Below are 26673 nucleotides of genomic sequence, written 5' to 3'. Positions count from 1 at the left end.
GCTACACAAACAATAAAAATATTCTTCTTTTTTTTTCTGTCTTTGTGAATTGTGTGGGCTGTAGCTGCACTTGCATCCTCAAAGCAGCAGCGACAAGCGTGCGTCTGTCTGTTAAAGGGTGGTGACACCCTCAAAGTGTGCTACACAAACAATAAAAATATTCTTCTTCTTTTTTCTGTCTTTGTGAATTGTGTGGGCTGTAGCCGCACTTGCATCCTCAAAGCAGCAGCGACAAGCGTGCGTCTGTCTGTTAAAGGATTACATCGGTGTCAGCATCCAAGTAGGCATGTCAGACAGTCCGTACCTGTACTGGCAGGAAAAAGAAGCAATTTGGAGGTCCCTGTACAAACTGGCTCTATTTTACCTGAGTTGGCCCCCCTCCAGTGTGTACTCCGAAAGAGTGTTTAGTGCAGCCGGGAACCTTGTCAGCGAAAGGCGTAGGAGGTTGCTTCCACAAAATGTGGAGAAGATGATGTTCATAAAATGAATTATCAACTCTTCCAGGGAGACCAGCCTCCAGAACGTACAGAGGGACCTGTGGTTGTGGATTCCAGCGGGGACGAATTAATACTCTGTGAGGATGAGGATGTACACAACACTGAAGAGGGTGAGGAATCGGTGGATGAGGAGGATGAGGACGACATCTTGCCTCTGTAGAGCCAGTTTGTGCAGGGACAGATTAATTGCCAGCTTGTTTTGTGGGGGCCCAAACGAACCAATCTTTTCAGCCACAGTCGTGTGGCAGACCCTGGCGCTGAAATGTTTGGTTTGTTAAAGTGTGCATGTCCTGTTTATACAACATAAGGGTGGGTGGGAGGGCCCAAGGACAATTCCATCTTGCACCTCTTTTTTTTCTTTGCATTATGTATAGTTTGGGGCCTAGTTTTTCAAACTGCCATCCTGTCTGCCACTGCAGTGCCACTCCTAGATGGACCACGTGTTTGTGCCGCCCACTCGTATCTCTTAGCATAGTCATCCAGCTACCTCGATGCAACCTTTTGGACATAAAAACACTATTGTGATGTGTGAGGTGTTCAGAATAGACTGGAAATGAGTGGAAATTAAGGTTATTGAGGTTAATAATAGCATAGGAGCAGAAAAACCCACAAATTCTGTGATTTTAGCTGTTTTTATGCTTTTTTTCAAAAAAATACAGATCCAAAACACAAAACCCAGAACCCAAAACACGGAAGGGTGGTTTTGGCAAAACCAATCCAGATCCAAAACACGAAGAAAGATCCAGATCCAAAACCAAAACACAAAACACGAAAAGTGGCCGGTGCACACCCCTAGTATATATATATAATGGGTGCAGTGTGTGTGGGGCACACGGGCCCCCCGGGTCCAGGGGGGCCCCGCACCACACACACTGCACCCAGATTATTGTAGACTTACCTGTTCGTGGTCCCACGTCGGGTGTCTGCGCTGCTCAGAACACCGGAAAATGGCCACCGCGGCATGCACAGAACGCTGGAAAAATGGCCACCATGGCCACTTTCCGGCGTTCCGCACATGCGCAGTAGACTCCGGGCACACTCTAGTGCCTGGAGTCTACTAAGGCTCCGGTGGCTGGCCGGCCGCGTCAGTCGGCTGTCGGCCACCAGAGAGAGAGAGGAGGGGGCCCCGCACAGGGAGTGCACATGGGCCCTCTCCTCTCTTAAGACACCCCTGGTAAAGTGGTTTTACTTTTTAAGGTTTGCGACATATACAAATATTTTGCTTCGCGTATTACATATTATTACTGCAATTTGCATAAAATAGTAACCTGCGATGTGCATGCAGGGGGAGAATTACCCAAGAGTGGGAGATTCAATTAGCCTCGTAAAGCTTTTGGGGGTGAAAAAGAATAATAGCCTTGGGCTTTATCGCCTGAGGCTATTCAATTAGAAACCCTTTTTCACCCGAGCCCCTTTTTAACATTCATTAAAAAGAGGCATTAAATGCCGTTAACACAGACAGTTCACAAGGATAGTTCACAGACCTATGTTTCAACTGGGTCTTTTCACCTGTTAACAGCATATTTATTGGAGATTCTTTTTGGGTCTCATGAGACCCGAAAATAAATCCCCGATAAGTGGGTCTAATTGAGTAGCCACAGGTGATTAATTAGCCCAGTGTAACTTACCGCGGCATATTGATTCTCTCATTAAGGGCCGAATTCAATTAGTCGTGATAATGTAAATACTTAACGGGACTTTTTGTGCCATAATTCCATGTCTTTTGCCTATCCGCGCTCCCGTTTTTTGCACAATCCAATTCCAAAAGCCGCAATGTGGCATTCTCCCAAAAACTGTCCGTAGTGTAACTGGTGAAAAGTACAGTATAAAATGGAGAAATCTGTCTGTACCCAAAAAAAGTGAAATTAGAGGTACATCAAAAGGGGTGCAAGTATATTTTTGTGTAATTTTAGGGCACTTTTAATAATATTTTTTTAAATACACCTGGTGTAGCCACCTGCAATGTTTAAAACACATGCCCCATCCATATAGCCCACCCAAAATACTTGGCCCACTACTTTAAACTAGGGATGTGCAGGCTCGGATAGGTTCAAGTTTGCACGTTGAGTTCGGATTTTTCCCTCCCAAAAAACGGAACTCAGAAAGAGGCAAAACATCATCTTACATGGACGAACATCATCATTCCTGGACAAAAGTCCAGGAATGATGATGTTCGTCCATGTAAGATGACGTTTTGCCTCTTTCTGAGTTCCGTTTTTTGGGAGGGAAAAATCCGAACTCAACGTGCAAACTCGAACCTATCCGAGCCTGCACATCCCTACTTTTTAAACCCATTTTCCATTTTTTTTTTTCACCCCCAAAATTCCATGTCATTATTGGCCAAATAACGATAATTAAAACATTTAAGAGGGATGACCAAGGGCTTCTGCACCAAGTTCTGAAATTTTTACCTTAAAATAAGGGTTTTGCACAACTTATCACCTGCTCTGGTGATGGAGAAAACATTTTGCTGCTTTTGACTATGGAGAATTCACAGATGCAAAAACCGTTATAGGATTGCCCGATAAGTATAAATTTGCACGATAAGCCATTTTCACCAAAAAGTGGCTTATCGCAGTTAATTGAATTTGGGCCAACGTATATTTATGAACACATTTTTTTGTAATATCAGACTGTTTCATAGTCATACAATGCAACAAATTAAATGAGTAAATATTATAGAGGAAGAAGAAAGCATAATGTACTAACCGTGTTGGGGAAGCAGCTACTGACGGGGATTTGCACGCTGTCAGCGAGCAGATCTCCATTGGAGAGGACAGCATACACTATGAAGGTGGCAGCTGGAAACATCTGCGAGGTGATATCAACAAGAAATGGGAAGAAGCCCTTCAGCCCTGGTGGGGATAACAACATAGTAACAAATTAAAATGTATCTACCTGTCTAATATCTAAAAATTTTACATTATTTTAATTAATCATTACTTATTTATTTTTTTCGTCTTTGGGTCACTGCTGATCCCTTACCACTTTACCTATTCATTATCACTTATGTGCCCATTACACATGCAGATACAAAATACATGTATTAAGTAATGGGCCCATTCATTATTAGAGATTTTGCCGCCCCGTAATTTGCAAACAGTTTGCTTGCAGAAACGGTCGTCATCTTCAGATGGTGTTGGTTCCTGATGGCCCCTTCTTCCAATGGGAAGTAAGTCAGGGCCTGATTCAGACCCGCTCGCTAGCAAGCGATTGCTCGGAGCGAGCGATGTTTTTCAATGTGCGCATGCGTATGTATCGTACCGCGCGAACTAGTACGAGCGATCGGGAAGCACTCACTCACCTAGCATAAACAGCCCAGCTGAATGAGTGACAGGTCAAGCCGTTTGTGGGTGGTAACAGGGGCAGGCCACTGGAAACGGGAGTGGAGGTGCGAACGCAGGCGTGCCTGAGCTTCTTAACGCCATTTCAGAGGCGTGCATAATTAACAGCCAGCGTCATAGGACACGTCACCTGGTTGAAATATACACTGAAGTGCTCGCAGTGCTTGTGGTAGGGTATAGTCAACCTCAAGCGCTGCGATCGCATCCAATGGTGCTCGATGTACCAATGGTTTCATGCACTTCCGGGAGATGACATGCGCAAGTGGGCGTCTTAAGACAGGCGTCTAAATACACAAAGTGATCGCTCGCCAAGACATAGTGGGTGGGCTTATGACTTGCCGTGCGATCGTCTGTCTTGACGTCACTTAGCCGAATTTGCATACGCTGGGAGCTAGCGACCGCATCTAACGAACGGGTCTAAATCAGGCCCTCAGTGCAAACAGGGATCTGAATTGTTACCTCTGCCGTCCTCTCTGTGCTATTGCGCACTGACACTGACAGATAGTGTGACCTTTATCTGCTAGTAATTAGCAGTAAAGCTGGCCACACACTAGAACAACTTACATCCAACCAGCCAACTTGTTGATTGGTTGGAATGAAAATCTGGTAAGGAATGGGAGTAAATGATGATCAGAAATTTACTCCTAAATGCCAGAAAACAGATGAAAATGGTCGTCAGACAAGTTTGTTAAATGTTTGATTTAAACTATTTGTTTATACAACAGTTTTGGTCCATTTTTCAGCGTCTGGGAGCAAGTTGCTGATTGTGGGCCTGATTCAGACCCACTCGCGAGCGGCTGTCCGCTCGCAAGTGGGTCGATGTTATGGACTGAGCATGCGCACGACGGAGGGAGCTCCGTCGTGCGCATGCGCCAGACGCGACGAGCGAAGGAAAGTCCTTCGCTCGTTGTGCCTGATCAAAGGGGGCGTGCTGTCGATGTTGATTGACAGCACGCCCCCTTTGGAAGCCGGCCACTGACATCACTAGTGATGTCAGTGGGAGTGATTTTGGCTCTGATAGAGCCAAAATCACTCCGGAGCTTGCGGTTGAAAACCTCAACCGCAGGCTCCGGCTCGCAATTTCGATGGTCGCGATGGTCTCGACCATCGCGGCCATCAAAATGCATGCTCGTATAGCCTGTGGGTGGTGACCCACAGCTATACGAGCGTCCAGAAGGACGCTCCATTTTCATGGAGGCCGGCCCTCATTCAGAGTGTGCGCTCTGCTCAGAGCGTACGGCTCTGAATGAGGGCCTGTATTCCTTACCAGATTTTCATTCCAACCAATCTACTAGTTGGCTGGTTGGACAGATAATCTTTAGATGTGTGGCCAGCTTAAGTGTCAGGGATCGTGGGACAGCTGCTTTTCGGAGCAGATGTCACACAACTGAAGCAATACAGAATTGTTCTGGTACTTGGGTATCCACCCCTGCAACTTGCAGCAAATTGGAAACTTAATTATCAAGGGCTCCCCTGTAATGATAGTGAGCTGAGGACTATTATAAGGCAACATGCAAATGTACTGCAATTTTGTGTTTATTGGTGTATATTGCATATATATAAAGAAAAATCTAAGAAGGTTGAATTCTCTAAACTTGTCCATACATCCTTCCCACAAGCTATATATATGACCCCCATTGAATAAGTATCCAACTTGCCGCAAGTTGCAGTGATTTATACTTAATTACCTGAGCAATTCAGTGTTGTCCCGGTGACATGACAGCTACAGAAGATGACTATAGTGTCTGCTTAATTATTATTATTATTACATTTTATTTATAGTGCACCACAAGAGCTCCGCAGCACCGTACATACATGCTTAATAAACACATGCAATAGAAAAGAGAAAAGTGTGCTGGGCATCATGTAACAGCCATGACATACCGCTGTCTGGTGCAAGTTTTTGGCTCATTCCTGAGTCATGAATGATTTGACCATTTGCAATGACCTATGGGAAACACAGAAGAAATATAACCAGTTGAGTTAAGAAATCTGCACATATATGGACAGCCGTCTTATCCAATGCAGTTCACTCTATAACGCTACTTCAATAGTTATTATACACACAACACTATAGACACAACCTGTATGTGCTACTAATTTACTGAGCAGCTTTAAGAGCAAAATTCTGAAACAGTTAAGTTATAAGTACAGTACTTCATATAAAAGAGTTGCATCATGGGCCAAAGGTAAATTAGTCCATGCTTAAAGATTATTTTGCACTTAAGGAGCATCGGTTATACAAGGTATATTATCAAAGAGGTAGCAATCCATTTCACATATCACAAAATTAAAGGTACATTTACCACACTACCTCTATACAGTAATACATTCTGCTGAAATACTCACCTACACTTTTTGTCCTTCAGCAAAACCTCTTTCTGTCCTTTCACCAACTTCCCAAAATGTCCAGAATAAAATGTGAAGACTCCCAGGGGTGTATTTACTAAAGTGCTGATTTTTAGAAGTGGAGATGTTGCCCATAGCAACCAATCAGTTTCTAGTTATTATCTTCTATAAGGACTAGTTAAATGATAAGTAAAATCTGATTGGCTGCTATGGGCAACATCTCCACTTGTAAAAACCAGCACTTTAGTAAATATACTCCCCAGTCTCCCATTTGCCCTCTGTGCATATCCAGTGACCTTCTAATGTCTTCCACTCTTAGCCTCATCCCCAGTGCAGCTGAAAGACTTTTACAAAACTCCCCTTTTACGGAACCTCTGTCCCCAACTCATACATACCCCTCCACTAGCTCTGAGGCTGCCATCTGTACTTTATAATAAGCCTATAATCTCCCTCTCCATCATAATAATTGTGCTTACACTAGCCACTCACCCTCCCCTCCAGCAGCTTCAATTGGAGTTCCTTACTGCTATGTACCAAGTGTTCCCCTATCCTCTAAGACTGTGAACTCAGTTTGGCCATTACCTTATTTCTTATGTCATTATATGCACCAGAAAATCTTATACACCAGGAAATCTATTTTCCAAGGTATTATAAGACTACGCATACCATGGGTTGAAGCACCTTGTGGAGGGAACTGCAGTGATTAGTTATATAGAGATCACTCACCATGTAACAAAAGTGTATAGATGCTTTTGAGATCTCAGAAGGGTCGAGGGCAAAATCTGCCCACAGATTCACTTTCTCATTACAAGGCAAAACAAATGGTTCATTTCTGATCTTCAGCTGGCTCTTCCCTTTTGAGTAAAAAGGGATTAAAACTGCATACCCATCATCATAACTCGGATTCACCTCATCAGAGTCAGTCAATGGCTGGCTGGGTATATATTGACCCTGGAAGTGTAAATAAAAATAATAAAGGTATGTTTAGGGAGCATTCTGCAAGATACTGGAAGTAATTGTGTTTGAGTGTAACTATAGCATTATATAACTATAACAACTATAACCTGAGGCTTTCAATTATCTGTATTCTTCTTATCACAGGTACATTACTCCACCTGATGAAACCTCCTTACTCAATGAAATGCGTAAGATTGCTACAAAAATTGACAATTTGGAGTGCTTAATTTATATATTGCTATCATTCTAGTTACATTCAAAAGTTTAAGAGATAGAATTTAAGATTTGCTAATTGATTAAATTTTTCTTTTGAAGAGGAGCTGATTATGCTCACAGATAAGAAGATTGAGTTAACACTACGTTGTTCATTAATCCCCGATGGGGTTGTGTAGGATTTTCCCAATATTAAATTCATGCAATAGACTTGTGTGCCTTTTCCTGATGACTTAGTTTGAAAGACTTGATAAATTGTTTGCACTCCTCCTTTAGAAAGGGTTTTTCCTCCTATTTTTGCAATCATGGTCAGCATTTAAATTCCATTGCAAGGTGGGTTACTTGAAATTTTGTACATGCAGAAAAACTATAAATAGTTAAAAGGGCGCTGACAAGAGTGGTCTCTCCAAGCAGCTGCTGGTCGGGATATAGTCAGTCTCCTATAGGAAATAAATAATATAACTGAAGCAGTGGTAATTTGAACTAGAATATAAATACAGTTTAATAACACGTCAATCTATAAAACAATAGGAAAATGGATAAATGAATAAAGGCACATATAGCGTTCAAGTTAGACATGCATGCCTGAATTAATACTCATGGACATGTTAAAAACCCCTGTAGGCACAAATATAGATTGGACTACTGGACTACTCTACAAGCCGGTAATATATACCTAAAGCTGGATTACTAATACCCAAATGGACTTTGTCTGGTGCTTATCCAATCTACATTTGTGCCTACAGGGGTTTTTAACATTTCCATGAGTAATAATTCAGGCAAGCATGTCTATAATTGAATGATATGATTGCCTTTATTAATTTATCAATTTCCCTATTGTTTTATAGATTGACTTGTGTTATTAAACTGTATCTATATTCTAGTTCAAATTAGAGCTGCTTCAGTTATATTATTTACTTGAAATTTTGTAGCTGAAGTGAATGTCTGCTGTTCTACACCAGAATTGGGTGGGCAGTGTGCGGGGGCATGCTGGAGAAAATCTAGTGACCAAGGGGTATCATGTAACAAATGCGTAATAGAAAATCAAGTATGAATTTTTAAAATTGCCAGTTTTTCAGCAATTTTTTGTGGTTTGTTACAAATCATACATTGTTTAAGGCAAAACTGAGTGGGTTGCGTTTGAAAACATAGGTTCCACTGATTTTCCTACAGTTAACAAAGTTATTGGTTTATAACGTCTAAAGAAAAAAAAAGACGTAAGCATGGATTATTTTTTAATGATGCGCAGCCAAATCATCAAAAAAGTGTCTGTTGCTGGTTTGTTGTGACAATTTTTTTTTTGCTCTGTTCTGACATCTAACATTTGGAACACCCACTCTATACATACTGCATTTGCCCCTTGAAATTATTGGAGTCTGGACAACATTTTACATCAGATGTCAGAACATCTGGATTTGGAGGCGGTAAGAGTGGGAAGTAGATAATGGGGTAGAAGGGGCGATAGGCTGAACCTAGCATAATGCCTTTAAAAGAGATAAGAATTATTGCAATTGTTCAAAATTAGTTAGATATGTTTTTAGATTTCAGATATTAGGACTCCTTGGTGCATTAAACAAGTAGTCAATCTTGTCCCTTTTTCTAGGAACCCATGGATATTTATGTACTATTTAACTATTTGTAATTTATACTCACTCGAAGATCGACCTGTTTATTTTCCCAGGTGGCAGTGTCCAATGAAAATCCTGCAACTCCATTTTCATTAGTTGTGTAAATATCATCTGTTCTTATCCCATTAACATATAGTGCAATATCCTCATCTGGCATTGGCTGTCCATCTGCTCCCATCAAAGTCATCTAAGGAAACAATCATCACATCAATTGCAATTACTCAGTATTGTATACTGAAAGTCTTCTTCCTTAATGTCTTGCATATCTTCCATAAAAATTATCTTTTCCTTTAACATTGTCAGTGTTAAATAATTTTAGACAAAAGTTACAAAAACCTGCTAAGACCTCACATTCAAATGACAGGATTACACCTGGTACTGAAGTTAAAAAAATATTTTGAGATAGACTGAGGTCTTGAATGAATTAAGCATTAGAAAAACCTTTTGTACTAAGGTGCAATACCTCTGCCCTCTACTGTTGTATATTGTAATTGCATTTTGTATTCTTGGATAGAGAAGTTTGAGCAAGAGACATAGGGGTCAATCCAATTAGGTGCAAATTGGGAGCAGCGAGTTTGTTTCATGACACTCGCAGACTTTGCACGAATGCACACACCTGAGAATTCTCCAATCCATTTAAAAATGCCTATTCACGGTACATGCAGCGAAGGTTTGCGAAAGTGCCAAATGCAATGTGAGAGAAGTGCATGAAAAAGTGGGGAGACCATCCTGGACACCCCAAAATGTATACTTTAGTTAACAGGATGGTATGGAAGGCTGTTTGTAGGCATAAGGAAAGTACTTAAGGTTTTTAAATGGCGCCAAATGGCTTTTTGTGCTCTTTTTAAAAAAATGCAAAAAAAAGATAAAAACCAAACTTTTTTCGTTTAATCTCAAACAAATTAAATGAAAAATGCAAAAAAAAGTTGTAAAAAAGGTGATTTTGGGTTCTTTGAGTGCACCTAAAAAATTATTTAAAAAAAAATGTATCAATTAACAAAAAATTTTGTAATTAAATTTAGGGGTCCTAAACTAATGTTGGGGTTAATTTGAGGACATATTTTTTTTGTTACCCCAAAAAATGACATGTAATTATTGGACTAATTAAGCTAATTGGAAATTTCCAAATGCCTAATTAGTTATTAGGAGGGTGTCCAAGGTGTTTAGCATGGCGTCCCAACATTTTAACCTTAAAATAAAGATTTTCCTTTCCATCTCTCACCTTCAGGAAATGTGAATGGTAAACTGCGAATTCACTTTGACTGGTTCAGTGCGAGTTACTAATTGGATTGCAAAATTAATTCTCTATGTGAATTCAAAGAGAAAACAGCATCACACAATTTGCACTTAATTGGATTGACCCCATAGACTCTCAAGTGAACTAAACCACATTCATTTTCCTGGTTTAGTTTGGCAGTGTTGAGGATAATGTTTAGTTGTTGGAACGTTATGGCTGTTGCATTGACAAAGACTGTAGAGGGCAGTGTTTGTTATGGTTTTGGCTTAGGAGTTTACATAAGGAAGTAGCGTGTGAGGTAATTCTGGGTTCTTCAAGTCACCACCAGGTTACAGCATTTTATTGCATTATATGCTGTTTAATTCTGTTTGTGTTTAATTTTTTCTTCCTAACAGATGAGGTGCAGCAGACTGTAAAGCACGACAGCCAGGGGCCACAGATGGAACAAGAGTTAGTTGGGAGCAGCACCTAAACTATTGGTCCCGGCACCCGGTACAGGACACGCTCCATTCACATGATGTCATACTGAGTGCGCACAATCAGGCCCACCAAGAGCCGCGGCGGGCCCGGGTAACAGGGGGTGTGGCCTAATCACAGGAGGCACTGGGGAGGGGGGGGCGCTCTGAGCCCCCTCAGCCTGGCTCAAAGCCAAGGGGGGCGCGATCAGGGTGATCGCTCCCCCCCACAGGCATAGGAGACTGCTGCTCAGCGTCAAGAGCAGGGATTCAGGTAAGTTTTTTTTTGTGTGCGTGTGGGGCAACACTGTCACTGCATAGGGGGGAGCGTCCCTGTAGGCGTCCCTGTATAGGGAGGCCACTTCATGGTGGCACTGTGAAGGGGGTGTGTACTACTAGGGGCAATGCATAGGGGGGGTACTACTGGTTGCACTGTATACCGGGGGACTACTACTGGGGGCAGAGCATGGGGAACTACTAGTGGGGGCACTGTATAGGGGGGGACTACTACTGGGGGCAGAGCATTGGGGGTCTACTACTTGGGGCAGAGCATGAGGGGACTACTACTGGGGGCACTGTATAGGGGACTACTACTACTGGGTACAATGTTTTCGGGGGAATACTACTGGGGGCACTATATAAAGGACACTGCATAGGGGAGATTACTACTGGGGGCACTGTATAGGGGTAGACTACTACTGGGGGCAATGCATAGGGGGGAACTACTACTGAGGGCAATGCATTGGGGGCACTACTACTGAGGGCAATGCATAGGGGGGACAACTACTGGGGGCACTGTATAGGGGGGACCACTACTGTGGGCATTATGTAAGGGGCACTTCATAGGGAAGACCAATACTGGGGGCACTGCATAAGGGACACTACTACAGGGGGCACTGCATAGGGAGGACTACTACAGGGGGCACTGCATAGAGAGGACTACTACAGGGGGCACTGCATAGGGAGGACTACTACAGGGGGCACTGCATAAGGAGCACTGCATAGGGGGGACCATTACTGGGGACATTGCATAAGGGGCACTTCTACAGTGGGCATTGCAAGAGGGGCATTAAGGTGAATAGAAAGAAAAAAAAATCCTAGGGTGACAAGAAATGGTGGTATATAGGGGCCCCACAAGTTTGTTGCCCAGGGGCCCCCACAGACCTTAATCCGGCCCTAAGTATAGAAATCAGTCTATGTATTGGTGGCCAGTGTTGCTAGCAGGAAACATTGCTGGGGACCGTGTTGGAAGCAGACACTATTCCTGAGGCTATTACATAAATCACATTGCATTCTGTTGGCTAGTGTTGAAAGAGGACTCCATTTAGGTGGATAGTGTAAAACACAGTGCTCCTTACTCTGCTTTTGATGAAAACTATTTGTCTCTTAGGTTCCAAAAATGTTACTAGGCTGCATTATTATTTGCATACAGCATGGACTCCACCAACGTGTAATTTAGTTTTCTTGAGTATGATAGACACCCTTTTACTTGGAGGATAAGTTCCCTGTTTTAGCCAACCAGTCCTACAGTCCTGCACCACATACTCCTACTAATCCTCCTCACCCCACGTGCTTCCCTCCTCATTCCCATTGTTCTCAAACTGCTTACTGGAAGTGGCAGCATGGTGAGGTAGAGGTAGGTTTGGTAATTTAAGTGGGTAAGAGGGATATTATATTTTAGCATGATGCAAGAGGATATTTTAGAGTGTCACCCATATAATTAGGAACCAACGGTACTTTGAATCGCAACGTGCCCTGAGCCTTTGAACTTCTAACTTCAGTATGATAATCTCCTGCTATGATAGGTGGCATGTGAGCTGCCGTTAGACCCACTGATCTCTTACCTGACCTCGGTAAACAAGTCCTGTTTTAAAGGTGGATCTGGGCTCTGTAAATTGCACTTTGGCCATAACAGTTGTGATATAAATGCTGAGTTGGTCTTTTTTCTCCACCCCTGGAGAAATGCAAAGAACAATAAAATAGTTGCATTAGAGGGTTTTTTATTATTTCATTGATGCATATTTACCAAGCAAAACAAATGCTTAAAACCATGGGCATAAGTGTATATGATATATGCCACTGGGGAGCAAAGCTGTGTATTTTCCCTACTGTGTGTGCACCGTTTGGTAATCTCGCTAATTGCGGCCGCATACAGAGCTGGGTGTGACTAGAATCAGGCCCAGTATGTGTTATTCCAGCTTTGAAAAAAAAGTTTATTCAAAATGCGTCAGCTGGAATCAGGGAATGCTATTGGACCCACAACCAGACTGACTACTGTACAACAGGACATAGGTTTCCACTTTACCTGGATCCCGGTAATCCTGTGTTTTATTGTGATGTGCCTGATGTCACTACCCTGACTGGTACAGAGCTTAATGATTGCATTTGTATTTTTGTTATGTCTTGATACCTTTTATCCTTTGTAAGTGTTACTATTAACTAATTTTAGAAAAAAAAGTATCAAAATGTATGCCACTATGTGACATTTTATTTCTTACATAACATATGATATTCTGGGAGCCTTGGTGATATTCCTTGATGCCATGGCTAAATAGAGATGGAGTTTGAAGATTGAAAAACATCAGAATATGATATGCTTATATACTTCTTATACTAGTAAGAGTATCTAGTGAATGCTTGGAGCAATCTGTGGGGAACTCTATTGATACTCTCCAAAAAAATGGTGGAAGAAGCACTTTTAAAATATTTTGGAACACAGTGGTGTGTGCTATTTGTTGTATTACACTATTGTGTTGTTTTTTTGCTTCATTTTATTGTTATGCAGTTTTGTGTATACAGGGCTTTACAAGCACAACGCCTGAATGTAAATATTCTATATCATGTATGTATATTCTCTAATGCGCATGCGCTGTTTGCAAAACTCGCTAATTGTGGTCGCATACAGATCTGCATGCAGCGCAGAATCAGGACCAGTACCTGTCGTTTCCTCCTAGTGCTCTGTATCTCACAGCTAAAAGACGTACTGGTTATTCCATGGTAATCTAACCAAACTGTATATGTTGTGTGTATTTGGGGGTTTGCAATTCAGACGTTAAATTTTAATGCCCACTTGAACAGCGGATAATACACCCAATTAATAATCTGATTCTGCATGGCTGTAGAATATTGTCAATATAAAAATGAATAAATAATACTAGTAAAGAGTTTCTGGATTTCATTTTTGGCAGCTTTTTTAATCTCAGTTTCTTGTGTGTCTATGTTAATAGTTTATTTATTATTACCTGTTCCATCCTCCTCTAGTGAAGCCTCTACGTCAATGTAATTATCATAACCAAAGGACTTTAGCTGGAAGTTGTCTGTATTGATATTCATAACGTAGCATCCACGAACATTGGTCTGCAGAAGGGTAACAATGCCAAAGATAAGATTTATTATATGCACAATATTTTATTATATATAATATATGTATTATAATACAGAAGTTGTGCAAATACTAGTGTAAACAGCTATGAATAAATAATTATCTTTGCCATCTTCACTGGTGATATCAGAAAAAGATAACACATTTTTTTGCTACGGTGGCCATTTTAGGACATAAATCATCCATGCCAGAGTGTGAGAAACCTAACATTATCGCACTTGTTAATACAGATTACTGTTTATAGTTATACAATGCTTCTCAGCTTAATTCCTCTCGTCCACTTTATTAATTAAATCAGGGCCTGATTCAGCAAGGAACGCAGATGACAATTTGGATGCACGTGGCCAATGTTTTTGTACTGCGCAAGTGTATGCTTCACACTGCGCGTGAGTGAACTAGCCAGTGCGATCGGGTAAGGGTACACAGGTTACTCACAGTGAGCCGATGTTAATTGACAGGAAGTGCCGTTTGTGGGTGGTGACGGGGTGTGGTCTGGCATTGCGGCGGCATACGCAGCCATACGACTCGATGCACGCAGGGAGTGGCCAAAATCCTGCGCGAGGTCATCCCCTATTGTGCGCATGGTTCCGATGGTTCTCGATGTTACCGAAGTTTCTGCTGTCTTGCAGACTACTCAGGCTTTGAGTAAAGGGAAGTGGGCGGCATTGTGTAGTGCTGGGCTTCTGCATCTTATGTTGCGGTTGCTGTACGTATGTATTGATCAGCATATTCCTGCAGCGGAAGGGTGTGTGCATGCGCACATTTGCGTTCCTTGCTGAATCAGGCCCTCAGTCATGTACGCTGTACAATGAGCTTTACAAAGATCAGATAAGATTGTCTAACAAAGAGTAACTATGTGACAGCTCTCTCTCTCATAATTTAATTGCACACATACAACTGTGCAAATTTGTGTTATTCTGTCACTTGCACCCACTTGCGTCTGGATAGGCGGGATGGGGCATTTTAATGTAGGTCAATTACAATTGTGGAGATCTGGTGAATGAGACTAAATTTCTATTTACTAAGCAGTGTTAGGAGACAGAGTGAAAAGTGATAAGGTGCCAGCCAATCAGCTCCCAACTGTCATTTTTCAAACACAGCTTGTGAGATGGCAGTTAGGAGCTGATTGGCTGGCACCTTATCACTTTTCACTCAGTCTCCTAACACTGCTTAGTATATAGACCCCAAAGATGCATATGTGCCTGAGAAAATTTTATTATTTGTGGATGGTAAGGGGTATGTGATGATGGCACTAGCAAGATACTTGTAATTGAATGTACAGCAGCGAAGGTACATGACCATTCCCTTAAAGTACCATACTTGGATGTGAACGCACCTGAGCCGCCTATCAAAGCATGAAATCCAAAGTATCAGATACATGTGGCAGCAAGTGGTGTGCAAGTGCAGTGTGACACATCTTATGTAAAGCATATACGTATTTATAAATGTACTAGCAAGTGGCACAAGTTTGTTATGGCATTGTACTGCCTGATGTGGCTTGGACTGTCCTTACCTCCCCATCGATTGGCGTACAGATATCTTCCTTTCCCCCATTGATGGTGGCAAGGCGGCAGATCTTTCCAGTTATATGACCTCTCACAGGCTTACCGTATGTATATCTGTGGAAATAAGACCCAGCAACTCTAAGTAATTTCCACAAATACATTGGGTAAATACTGCTTCATTTAATCAATTATGGTTCTTAATAACAATAGAAAAATAGGTAATACTGGACAAGCCGGGGCTGCAACAGAATCTCTTTCTAATTTGACTGACCACATTTCAGACATTCAGTACATTAGTCTTGATAGTTGGATCACATCCACGTGGTATGGAGCCTATGACCACAAAGGATCCCACACAGCCTGACCACGGTCATCTACTGACCTGATTGACAGGCTCATAAATAAACCTAATTGATTACGTTTGGCTTGTACTCAGATACTGCCCTAGGTTTATGGCCACATACATCACGTATTTAACCATTTTTGCAAGCTGGTTGGTGTTCCTTGGTAAATGCACAGTGATATACCTATTGAGGCCACTATCCTTTATAAGGTGACACAATTCAGGGTACTGTAAGGATACTTAACACTTAAAATTATTTTATTTATTTATTTTTTTTAATAAAAGGGGTCCCATTAAAAAACCTTTAGCTTTGGGTCAAGTTCATAAATTCGTAGCCACTTCAAGGTGAACAGGCCTGTTAGAATTGTTTTAAGTAATGGTCCCATTCATAATTAGATTCCCAATGTGGACCCAATTCTCTCATCTTTGATTGCAGGTACCAATGCCATCAGGAGTTACCTCTCTCCCCTACCTGCATCCCTGCTCCTCTCTATCCAATCCACGAATGGGCACTGCCACTGCCTAGAATTGTTTTTGTCATTACTATCTAGCAGCGAAAGTGGATGTGTTAGAGATTGCAGGACAGCTTCATTTTGGAGCAGCTGTCCTGGGACTGGAGTAATACTGATATGCACTACTACAATACTATCTGCCGGCGCAACTAACTACAAGGGCTTAATAATCTATAGGTCCACAAGTGTTGATTGCCTGCAGGAATAACTTGGACATCAAAGTGCTCAGTACTGTCCTGTTAGTGGCATCCTGTGTTGAGAAAATATCTCTACGAGTCTGCATATATACTTTTGAAATGTTTGCGTTGCTAACATTTACTTGGATTTCTTTTGAAAATACAAGCAAACCCTCCCAGAAGTTATAGGTCAAGAGAGCTCCTTTAGAGGCCAAGACAAGCGTTATTTTTAATGTGAATATTGAGTTGGAGTTGGCCTGTGTGATTTGAATGATTGTTTAGCACATACAGTGTACTGTTCATGAGTCTGAATGAAGTCAATTGTTTCAGAGTAATTCCTATGACGTACCTCCTATAAGTACTAATAAAGCATCACTGTTGGGTGTCTGCACAGGAAAGGTACACCCTTGACAAATCACTGATTTTGTATTATTCCAAAACCTGATTATATTCTACAGTATTCCAAGCTGATTATGTTAATTTATGTGATATTCTAAACTTGCATTTAATTTTATAAAAAAGAAAAATCAGCTCTAGACACACCATTTCAGTCTAAATAAATATGACAATTTTGGGCAGGGGTCCCCAAAATCTCCTTCTGGTGTGGTCCCAAGCATTCCCCAGAAAAGTAATCAGCGTGTCAAGATTTGGGGTGGAGGCACTGATGAGTTGAGAAGCATCGCACCTGCAGCCTTTATATACTGTACTCTGCTCACACTAGTAACCCAGAGGGTATTCCATGCACTTTTGTAGATTTGGCTCGAGATACCCCATTAGTTACTAGCAAAGTAATAGGCTGAGTGTTGAACTGGCTGTGTGTAGGTATAATTAAGAGAGTCCCCATTTAGATGGCCTCCTTCAGAGTTGTCTAGAGAGGGTTAAGTGCAACCTTTGGATTATGCATCGGTCAACAATTAAATCATAGTCATAAAGATCAACAAATAATTGCATCACACCATATACTACTGCTGCTGTGTTAAATACCATTATTCATATTTACATATAGCAGTACTTACTTGCCGCACATGTTGAGAGGGAAGGTACTCTGTACAATGGTAATCTCTTTAGGAGAATCTATTGTGAGCTTGAATTTTGGCATAACTAAGGAAAGACAGTGTATATAGAAATTAGTTTCTTGTTTACCAATGTATCAGCCTTTTCAGTGTTTCTTTTTTCTATTGGCTGACAATCTGTGTTTACAGTTTATGTAGATAATGATAGTACTTTTAGATAGTGATAGCACTTTTAAAGTTGACATCTACAGTTTTGTATTCACAAGAGGCAAAGGGAGAAGGAAAAATGGTTATCCATAATTGGAGACAATCCTGAGCATGAAAATTAATGTCTTTAATGGATTTGAATTATTTTTTTTTAGGTATGATTGGAGACAGCCATAAAGGAGAAGTGTCAGCCCACAGATTTTGTTAAAAAAAACTACTGTTATTTATTTCCTTTAAATTACATATAATTATGTCAAAGAGAGCAACATATTAAAAACAGTTTGTATTTCCAAATATAATAACATATATAAAGTGTATTTTATATATAAAAAAATCAAATAAACAATTTGTGCAAATTATCATAAATGACTCGTATAGAATATTCACATTTACCACCTGGAGAACTGAGATGGATCATATGAATCGGATGCTTGACTCTATTCCGGATCCTAATCCTCTTTACTCCTTCCGGGAGACCAAGAAGTGGGGAAAGTTGTAACATTCAGACGTTAAGGAGAGTAGTGAACCCAGAAGTTGGATAAAGATGTCGAATAGCAGACTGTCTGATATCTTTATCCAACCTACCTGTGGTTTCACTACTGAATTCTGCTGTGTCCATATTTGTGGTGGAGGAAAGTGACTGATCAGGTATCTGCAGTTGCATTTAGATTGAGAGTAACTGTATAGACCTGTTTTGGAACACTGACCCAGGGAGCATGCCTACGGTGTTGCAACCTATACAGGGGCCTCCTTAGAGTGGTGGGGATAGTGTATTATGTGTTTCAACGTCTACACACAGTATCAGTATCTGAGGAAGTTGCTGATGCTGTTTGTAGGTGGAGAAACGCGTGATACATTATCCTTACCATTCTAAGAAAGCTGTATATCGGTGCTGGAAGGAGGAAACTGGACCCAGATGTGAAGCAGACACTTTCCAATACTTCTCCATATCTGGCTGTATAATCGGGGAATACCAGTAGCAGGAGGTATGATTAATTAATTGTGCCCTCTGGGGATCTGGACTGTCCTTACTCAGCCATTACAAGGAGCCTATTAGAGAGTGCTTATGCAGTTTAAAAGACTGTTTGCTGTTTATAAAGTAATAACAGATACATGACTAACAAGTTGTGATAAAGATCCTATTACAAGGAGCCCAATAAAGATTGCTATAGAGCAGTGGTCTCCATCCTGTAGCTCGCAAGCTACCGGTAGTTCGCGTTCTCAATTTTGGTAGCTCACTTAACTGCAGTACTGCCAAGTCAACTAGAAGAAAGTGACCTCTGACATGTGCTCCTCCGTGGCATTGATGCCATGGGTGGAGCTACAGGGAAGCACGTCAGGTGATTGCAACAGCCTCTACAGCAAAAACCTGACGTGCTTCCCCGTGGTTCCACCCTTAGTGTCTATGCTACGGCGGAGCGAGTGACTCCCACCCAGCCCTGCTGGACAGTCACACAGCAGCCCTGCCTATATATTTTGCTCCTCTACTGCATGTACCTCCTTGAAACCGGTAATTAACACCAAAATGTGCCTGTGCTTACATTTTATTTGCAAACTGCAACAATATCACTGTAATAATTAAATTCATTTTTATTTGCTGTGAAACTTTTTTTTTTCTTTATTTTCATTAAATTACCTTCTATTGTTCGGTTATTAGCCAGAATTTTTTTTTCTACAATTTTAGTAGCTCTTCAGGAGGTTTCATTTTTCTAAAGTAGCTCACACCTCAATTAACGTTGGAGACCACTGCTCTAGTGAATATGTGAAACTGATTGCTGTTTATAAAGTAACAACAAATGCGTGACTAAAGAGTTGTGAAAAGGATCCTATCTACCAACAAGTATTTTTAGTAATAAAAGTGTTTATCTATAAAGGAATACTGCTTGTTAACAAATAGTATATTTATAACTGGAAATGATCTATGTGTGTTAACACACATGTATCATAAGCGGGATTGCGCTCCGTAGATGGTGTGTGGAAGGTGATCTAGGAGAATAAGTGAGTCTGGAAAACTCTTATAAACTGACAAATATTTATTTAGCAAATCGTCTTTATCATACATGTGGTGAGTGTGGCTAAGCAGCCCCAGTAGGGGGTAAAAACGAAATGATGGTGGGAGCTGGGTATGTAAACCGAGGATGGGGGGGGAGATGGAGAGCAGCACCAAGGTGACTGACCGATAGGATTGTAATGCTCAGTAACTCATAGTGTTGGTACAGTGGGAGGGCGTCCCACACCCCACTGAACCCAAACAGAAATCCAAAAGTCAAATTCGAAATGCACAGTTCACAAGTATAGTTTTAGTCAGACCAAAGTAGTCTGTGCGCAGTCAAAGTCTTAGTGAGGCCTCACCTGATAATAAGCATAAGAAGGTTCCTGGTCCTGTTCCATCCTGTATTGAGACTTCCTACTTCCCCTCTACTGCCGCCTGATGGTAGGGCCGTATTCCGGTGCCCACCGCTGCACGGCTACCGGCTTGGCCCCCACAGAATCCGTCTGCCGGAAGTCTCAATACAGGACGGAACAGGACCGGGAACCTTCTTATGCTTATTATCAGGTGAGGCCTCACTAAGACTTTGACTGCGCACAGACTACTTTGGTCTGACTAAAACTATACTTGTGAACTGTGCATTTCGAATTTGACTTTTGGATTTCTGTTTGGGTTCAGTGGGGTGTGGGACGCCCTCCCACTGTACCAACACTACGAGTTACTGGGCATTACAATCCTATCGGTCAGTCACCTTGGTGCTGATCTCCATCTCCCCCCCCCCATCCTCGGTTTACATACCCAGCTCCCACCATCATTTCGTTTTTACCCCCTACTGGGGCTGCTTAGCCACACTCACCACATGTATGATAAAGATGATTTGCTAAATAAATGTTTGTTAGTTTATAAGAGTTTTCCAGACTCACTTATTCTCCTAGATCACCTTCCACACACCATCTACGGAGCGCAATCCCGCTTATGATACATGTGTGTTAACACACATAGATCACTTCCAGTTATAAGTTGTTATAGTTAGACTTGGGGGAGTCTAATATTGGGAATTGCAGCACCTTTCTTAACCCACTTTATTCCCTGATTAGAAGCAAGCGCCGATTCAACCCACTTATTGTTAACAAATAGGCCTTAATAAATTGTTCACTAACCAGCATGCTTTCTTGGAAATTAACAAGAGCATGATATAGAGAATTCTTCATGAATTTGAGACTGTTTGTTGTCCACAGCTTAACAACTAATGCGTTGTTAACAAGTTGTGAAAAGGAATCTACTGATCAACTGTTGTTTACAACTATAAAGAGGCGGTGAGTAAAGTAATTTTTTCTTATTTAAGAAAATGCCCTAACTAAACATGCTACTATATGATGCTTCTTTGAGTTTTTAATATGCTGGATTGTAGAGTACAGTATAATACCAATTGTTGGATGTAATAAATTCAGTTGCTGCTAATTATTAATTGAGATTAAGTTGCTGCGAATTATGAATGAATATTTGGTGTATATTTTACTGCATATATGTTGTGAAGTGTATTGATTTTTATTTTTATTATATATTTAAAATAAATTAAATATTTCAATTCCTAATGGTCGAATAGCGCTTTCTCTTTTATGAAGTTTCATAAAAATATTAGTTGTATTCTATAGAACAGAGCAACACCCTTTTAGGAAGCAGCAATTTGACTAGCGATCTATTGTCACCAGTCAGACTAGCGCCCTGATATTTTTTTGTGTGCAAACATGTATAGAACTTATTCTACTGTAGTACTAATTTTTTTTTAAACATTTTTATTTACTTACCATATTTATCTACTTTAACAGTCACATATTCTATGATGTCATTCTTCTGTACAGTAAATGTGAAGTCACCCAATGCTATGTTAGGGGACAGATTAAAGGTCAATTCCATAATACCGCTGATAGGTTCAACATCCATCCACTGCTTAATTATGTTGCCATTGGAATCCTTTAACCAAACACAAAAAAGAGAATGTTACCTCCGGTACTTTAGAGTAGAGATTCTAATATTGTTTTGTACATGTGCCCCCTAATGAAGATACAGTAGATGTTCCCAAATCCTATATATATATTTAAATTTTTTTATTTTTATATATATATATATATATACAGGTTGAGTCTCCCATATCCGAAATGCTCGGGACCAGGAGCATTTCGGATTTTGGATTATTACGGTTTTCGGAATACCTGTGGGGGAGCACAGCGGGAGGCCTGGTGTGTGCTGTGGGTGGGTCCGGAAGGTGTCGCACGGGTGCTGTGGATGTTGCGGTGGTCCGGCGGGTGGAGCAGGTGTCGTGAGGGGTCCGGCGAGTGAGGAGGAAGGATCCGGCGGGTAAGGTGAAATGGTGCGGCGGGTTTCCCTAGGGGACCGGCGGGTGACGCAGAAGGGTCCGGCGGCTGCCACTGGGGGTCCGGCGGATGCTGCGGGGGGTGGCCTGGCATGTGGACCACGCCCACACCGCTATTCATTGGCCACTATACTAGTGACGTCATGACGTCAGGTCACGTCGTGACGTCACAGATGCCCTGAAATATTCCGATTTTTGGAATATTTCGGTTTTTGGATTTTCGGATATGGGAGACTCAACCTGTGTGTGTATATATATATATATATATATATATATATATATATATATATAGTGTCAGTTTATCCCAAATAACCCATAAAGGATGTAACTGTCCTCCACACACTCCTTAATTGTGCATGAATGTATCCAACCCCTTTGTATTCTGAAAAAAATAAATCTAAAGTATACAGTAACTAGCTGTCACGGGTGAAAGAGGACTTGGACCTGGAGTGGAAACAGGAGAGGCTTTCAGGGCAGATTGCTGGTACTGAAAGGATGCAGGCTTCAGAGGGGTATTATTCATGTGCTACCCGCTGGCAGGTGGTGATCCAGACGGAAGTATACCCAATAGGTACGCAGGGTACAGGTGACTGGTAACCGGATGACTGTGGAGAAGCACTGACTGTTCGGATATCAGCAGAAGTCCCCCTAGGGGTGGTAGCCTGGAGCAGCGCTGTTGTCACACAGAGGTCTGACGAGGGTGACTGGAGTCTGGAGCGAGCAGAGTCTGAGGATAGCAGCTAGGAACAGGTAACAGCAAGGGAGCACAGAGAACTAGTACCCAGCTTGCACTGGGATAAATGTTGCACTGGCAAAGAAAGGACTGCTCAGCAGCCCTTAAATACCAAAGGAAGTGCATGGTTGCTAGGATTCCTGATAATGCACTGGCTGGATTGGCTGAAATGAGTCCCCTGATGAAATCCAAGATGGCGACGCCCATGTTGTGCTGCAGCACTGCCTAAAGTGACCCAAACTGACACCTGCATTCAGGATTCTGTGCCTGCGTGACCCTGAGGTATGCAGCGCTGACTTCCAGATGCCCGCGCCCCGACCAGAGGGACCCCGCCACAGCGTCTGAACAGATAAGGCTCGCTGGCCTCAGACACACACCGCCCTGGTCTTGACACTAACCAGGTAAAAGTTCCACTTGAATTTATGTACAGCACCACAGTAGCAGTAAGCTCACCATTGCACAAAATGTTAAATACAGTATGTTAAGTAGCAAGCCTGAGATATTTTGACTGCAACCTAGATAAGTTTGTTTCATTATATATTTTTCTTTATGAAGTGGTTAAATTAAGATAATTTACATTGTACAGTACAGTAGATTATAATGTTCAGTTATGTTCTGTGCTTTGCCCTCCTAAACCCATCAATAACAGAGGTATCCAAACAAGGACCTCAAGGCAACCCGACATATCTATGGTTGAGCACAGGTGGTTAAATCAAATTGACTGAGGTACTACTTAAGCCACCTGTGGTCAAGTATGGATATCCTTAAAACCACGTTTGGGAACCTCTGGCTTAAACTCATTTAATAGAAAATACAGTCGACAGTTTGAGATAGTGGTGGGCTAGACTTGTATATAACTTACCTGGAGGATGACTGAGGTAAACTGCGAAAGAAGGACACAGCATAGTTATTAACTTTGAATACATTATACAATAATTATCTTAATAAATTAGGCAGGTCTATTACAGACATGTTGAAACAGAAAACAGTACAATGCCATTGGGCCTAATAAGAAATACATATTTAAAAAATATAGGGGAAGATTTATCAACCCTTGGAGAGAGATTAAGCACTAACTAATCAGCTCCTAACTGTCATTCCACAGACTGTATTTGAAAATGCCTGCAAAGTGACTGTTAGAAGCTGATTCGATGGTACTTTATCTCCCTCCAAGCTTTGAAAAATCTCTCCCATAGTGTATGTTACCAAGGGCCAGATGTGTCAAGCAGTATAAACAGTGGAAAGGTGGACCAATGGATAAGTTGCCCATGCAACCAATCAGCTTCGTGGTTGCATTTATCAATTACATTCTATAAACTGATAGGTAGAAGCTGATTGGTTGGTATGGGCTTCTTCTCCACTGGACAACTTCTCCACTTTATACACTTTTTGATACATCTGTATACAATAATGTGAGTTTCCTGAAAATTTATTATTAATCTAAATCTATCCAAAAGATTAAAACCCCTAGGTCCAGCACATGGATTCTGTATAGCCCGTGAATTTCTCAGTATGGGCGGAATGTATTTAAGGCTGAAATGCGGTAAAAACTCCAAAAGACCAATTTTTCTAAGTTTTGGTCACTTTTCAATATGAACTATCTTTAGATGGTGTTACTCAATAGAAGCCTATGGGTTTCCTTTTGCGTATCTCCCTGAGAGGGATTCAATCAGATCCCTCCTGCCGCCTCCTAAGGCACGCGGGTCATTCTGTGCATGCGCAGAAGGATACCCAAGGGACTTCTGGATTATAAACTTGGACGTCCCTCTATCGCAAATGACAGCTCTCACCGGAAGAGCTGACCTTTGCGATTTTTATAGCATTTCTAGGTATATGTACCCGATAACAGGCAGAATGTACAGCATCAAACATGCGATGCTTAGTACATCCCGCTCTACAGGGCCAGCTTGAGGCATGTTCGACCAGTGCAGTTGAACAGAGGTACCACCCCATGGAGGGCGCACCTCTCCAAAGTATTCCCAATTTCACTGGGACAGTCCCGTTTTTGGGGCACTGCCCCGCTGTTCCACCCGCGGAGCATAATGTCCCGTGGGTGGTCGGGGGGTTGGGCACCTCCACTGCCGCAACCGCGCTGGCCCCGGGGAAGAGGAATGGATTCCGCTCGCATGCTCGCGGCATCCATTCAGTGCAGGTAGAGGGCTGGGGGCAGCCCAGCTACTGACATAGTGCTGGGCTTGCCCCGAGCCTGACGGTAAAGGGAGGTGTGCCATACTGGCACGCCCCCAAATAACGTAATTTAGGGAGCGTGGTCTATGGTAATTAGGCCACACCCCCATTTTCGGTCACGCTAAGGGGCATCAAGTTCAGGTGCTGCACAGGGCACGGTGCACCCTGGAGCTAGCCCTGCCGCTCTATATATGCTACTGGGCCATTTCCTAATTAAATGACAAAACTTACTTAGTAATCACATTACTGATACAGTATGATCCCATTCTATGACCAGCTTTTTCTCCTAAAGTCTATACATAGTCAAGACCATTTTTTATGTAACACCCCGTCCTATTTTGCACAAACTAAATCGCGTATGGTGAATTATGAATGGAGTACCTCTGTCTATTATCAGGAGTGTCAGCCCTGAAATTTGTTAGTACGACAATATAATATGTAGCCCTACACATCTGCTCTATTACTCCCCTTCTAAGGCTATGATGGCTAGTGTATCTCTTTTTTTATGTAATGTACAGTAATTCTACAATGAAATGAACTCCTAGTTTGTCACTAAGCACAGTGAATTAACATTGGAGACCTACCTTTTCATTGCTGGCAATAAGATCCTCTTTAAAAGGAACAGCTTTTATAATCACTGCATAGAAAAAAAATATAAGGTCAATCAGGATTTTTTCATTCAAAAGAATAGTTTGAATATGATATAAAGAAGTAATACGGTACACTAAGTGAATTTGCAAGGGAAGGAAGAATATTGCTGTTAGGTCTATTCTAATATATGGTATCCAGACCCGGACATGTAATGTGCAGTAAACTTGACTGATTCTATTCTAGTTTTTTTATATGTTTTGCAGCTAAAGGTCCTAAAGTTGTCATGCCTAATGAGGCACGACTTATGGGAAAAGAACATTTAAAATATGCACCATTTAGGTGGATGTGGTTTTGGTAAATTAGGACGAGTTCCAATGGGTCGGGATTTTTGAGTCAGCAATATTGCAGGTATTATCTATACAGGTTCAGTTTCCCATATCCAAAATGCTTGGGACCAGGGGTATTTTGGATATTGGAATATTTCGTATTTTGGAATATTTGCATACCATAAGGAAATACCTTGGGAATGGGAACCAAATATAAACACAGAATGCATTTATGTTCTACAGTATATACACCTTATACACACAGCATGTAGGTAATTTTATACAGAGTTTTTAATAAATTTGTGACTGAAACAAAGTTTTTGTACAGAAACGAAATTAATTTATGTTTCATATACACCTTATACACAGAGCCTGAAGGTCATTTTATACAATATTTATAATAATATAGTGCCTTAAACAATGTTGCGTGTATTGAACCATCAAAAATCAAAGGTCTCATTATTTCAGTCATGCCAAAAAAATTCTATATTTCGGAATATTTGGATATGGGATACTCTACCTGTAGTAGTATTTATATCTTAATAATTTGTCATTTATTATTATTATATTCAACGTTATATGGTTTATGTATCCAGGAATTTACAATACGTTTTTTGAGGGACCCGTTTGGAATGTGTGACTCCGATTAAAGAT

At 41.4% G+C, this 26673-nt stretch overlaps 1 protein-coding gene across 1 annotated transcript in view; it reads right to left on the bottom strand.

Annotated features, from left to right (window-relative positions):
• LOC148518865 (alpha-2-macroglobulin-like protein 1) overlaps positions 1-26673 on the bottom strand; it is a 101036-nt gene that overhangs the window by 62570 nt on the left and 11793 nt on the right. Inside the window, exons 4-14 of the mRNA XM_088476945.1 lie at positions 25687-25739; positions 23778-23798; positions 21617-21782; positions 17615-17699; positions 15576-15681; positions 13923-14037; positions 12525-12634; positions 9014-9175; positions 6917-7141; positions 5726-5789; positions 3207-3352 (exon numbers count right to left, since the gene is read on the bottom strand). Of these exons, the coding sequence (XP_088333071.1) occupies positions 3207-3352; positions 5726-5789; positions 6917-7141; positions 9014-9175; positions 12525-12634; positions 13923-14037; positions 15576-15681; positions 17615-17699; positions 21617-21782; positions 23778-23798; positions 25687-25739 (1253 nt within the window). The remainder of the gene's footprint in view (positions 1-3206; positions 3353-5725; positions 5790-6916; positions 7142-9013; positions 9176-12524; positions 12635-13922; positions 14038-15575; positions 15682-17614; positions 17700-21616; positions 21783-23777; positions 23799-25686; positions 25740-26673) is intronic.

Source organism: Taudactylus pleione, unplaced genomic scaffold, assembly GCF_031769625.1.
Source record: "Taudactylus pleione unplaced genomic scaffold, aTauple2 ptg000198l, whole genome shotgun sequence".
NCBI classification, from domain to species: Eukaryota; Metazoa; Chordata; class Amphibia; order Anura; family Myobatrachidae; genus Taudactylus; species Taudactylus pleione.
This window is presented reverse-complemented; position numbering and strand designations above follow the sequence as displayed.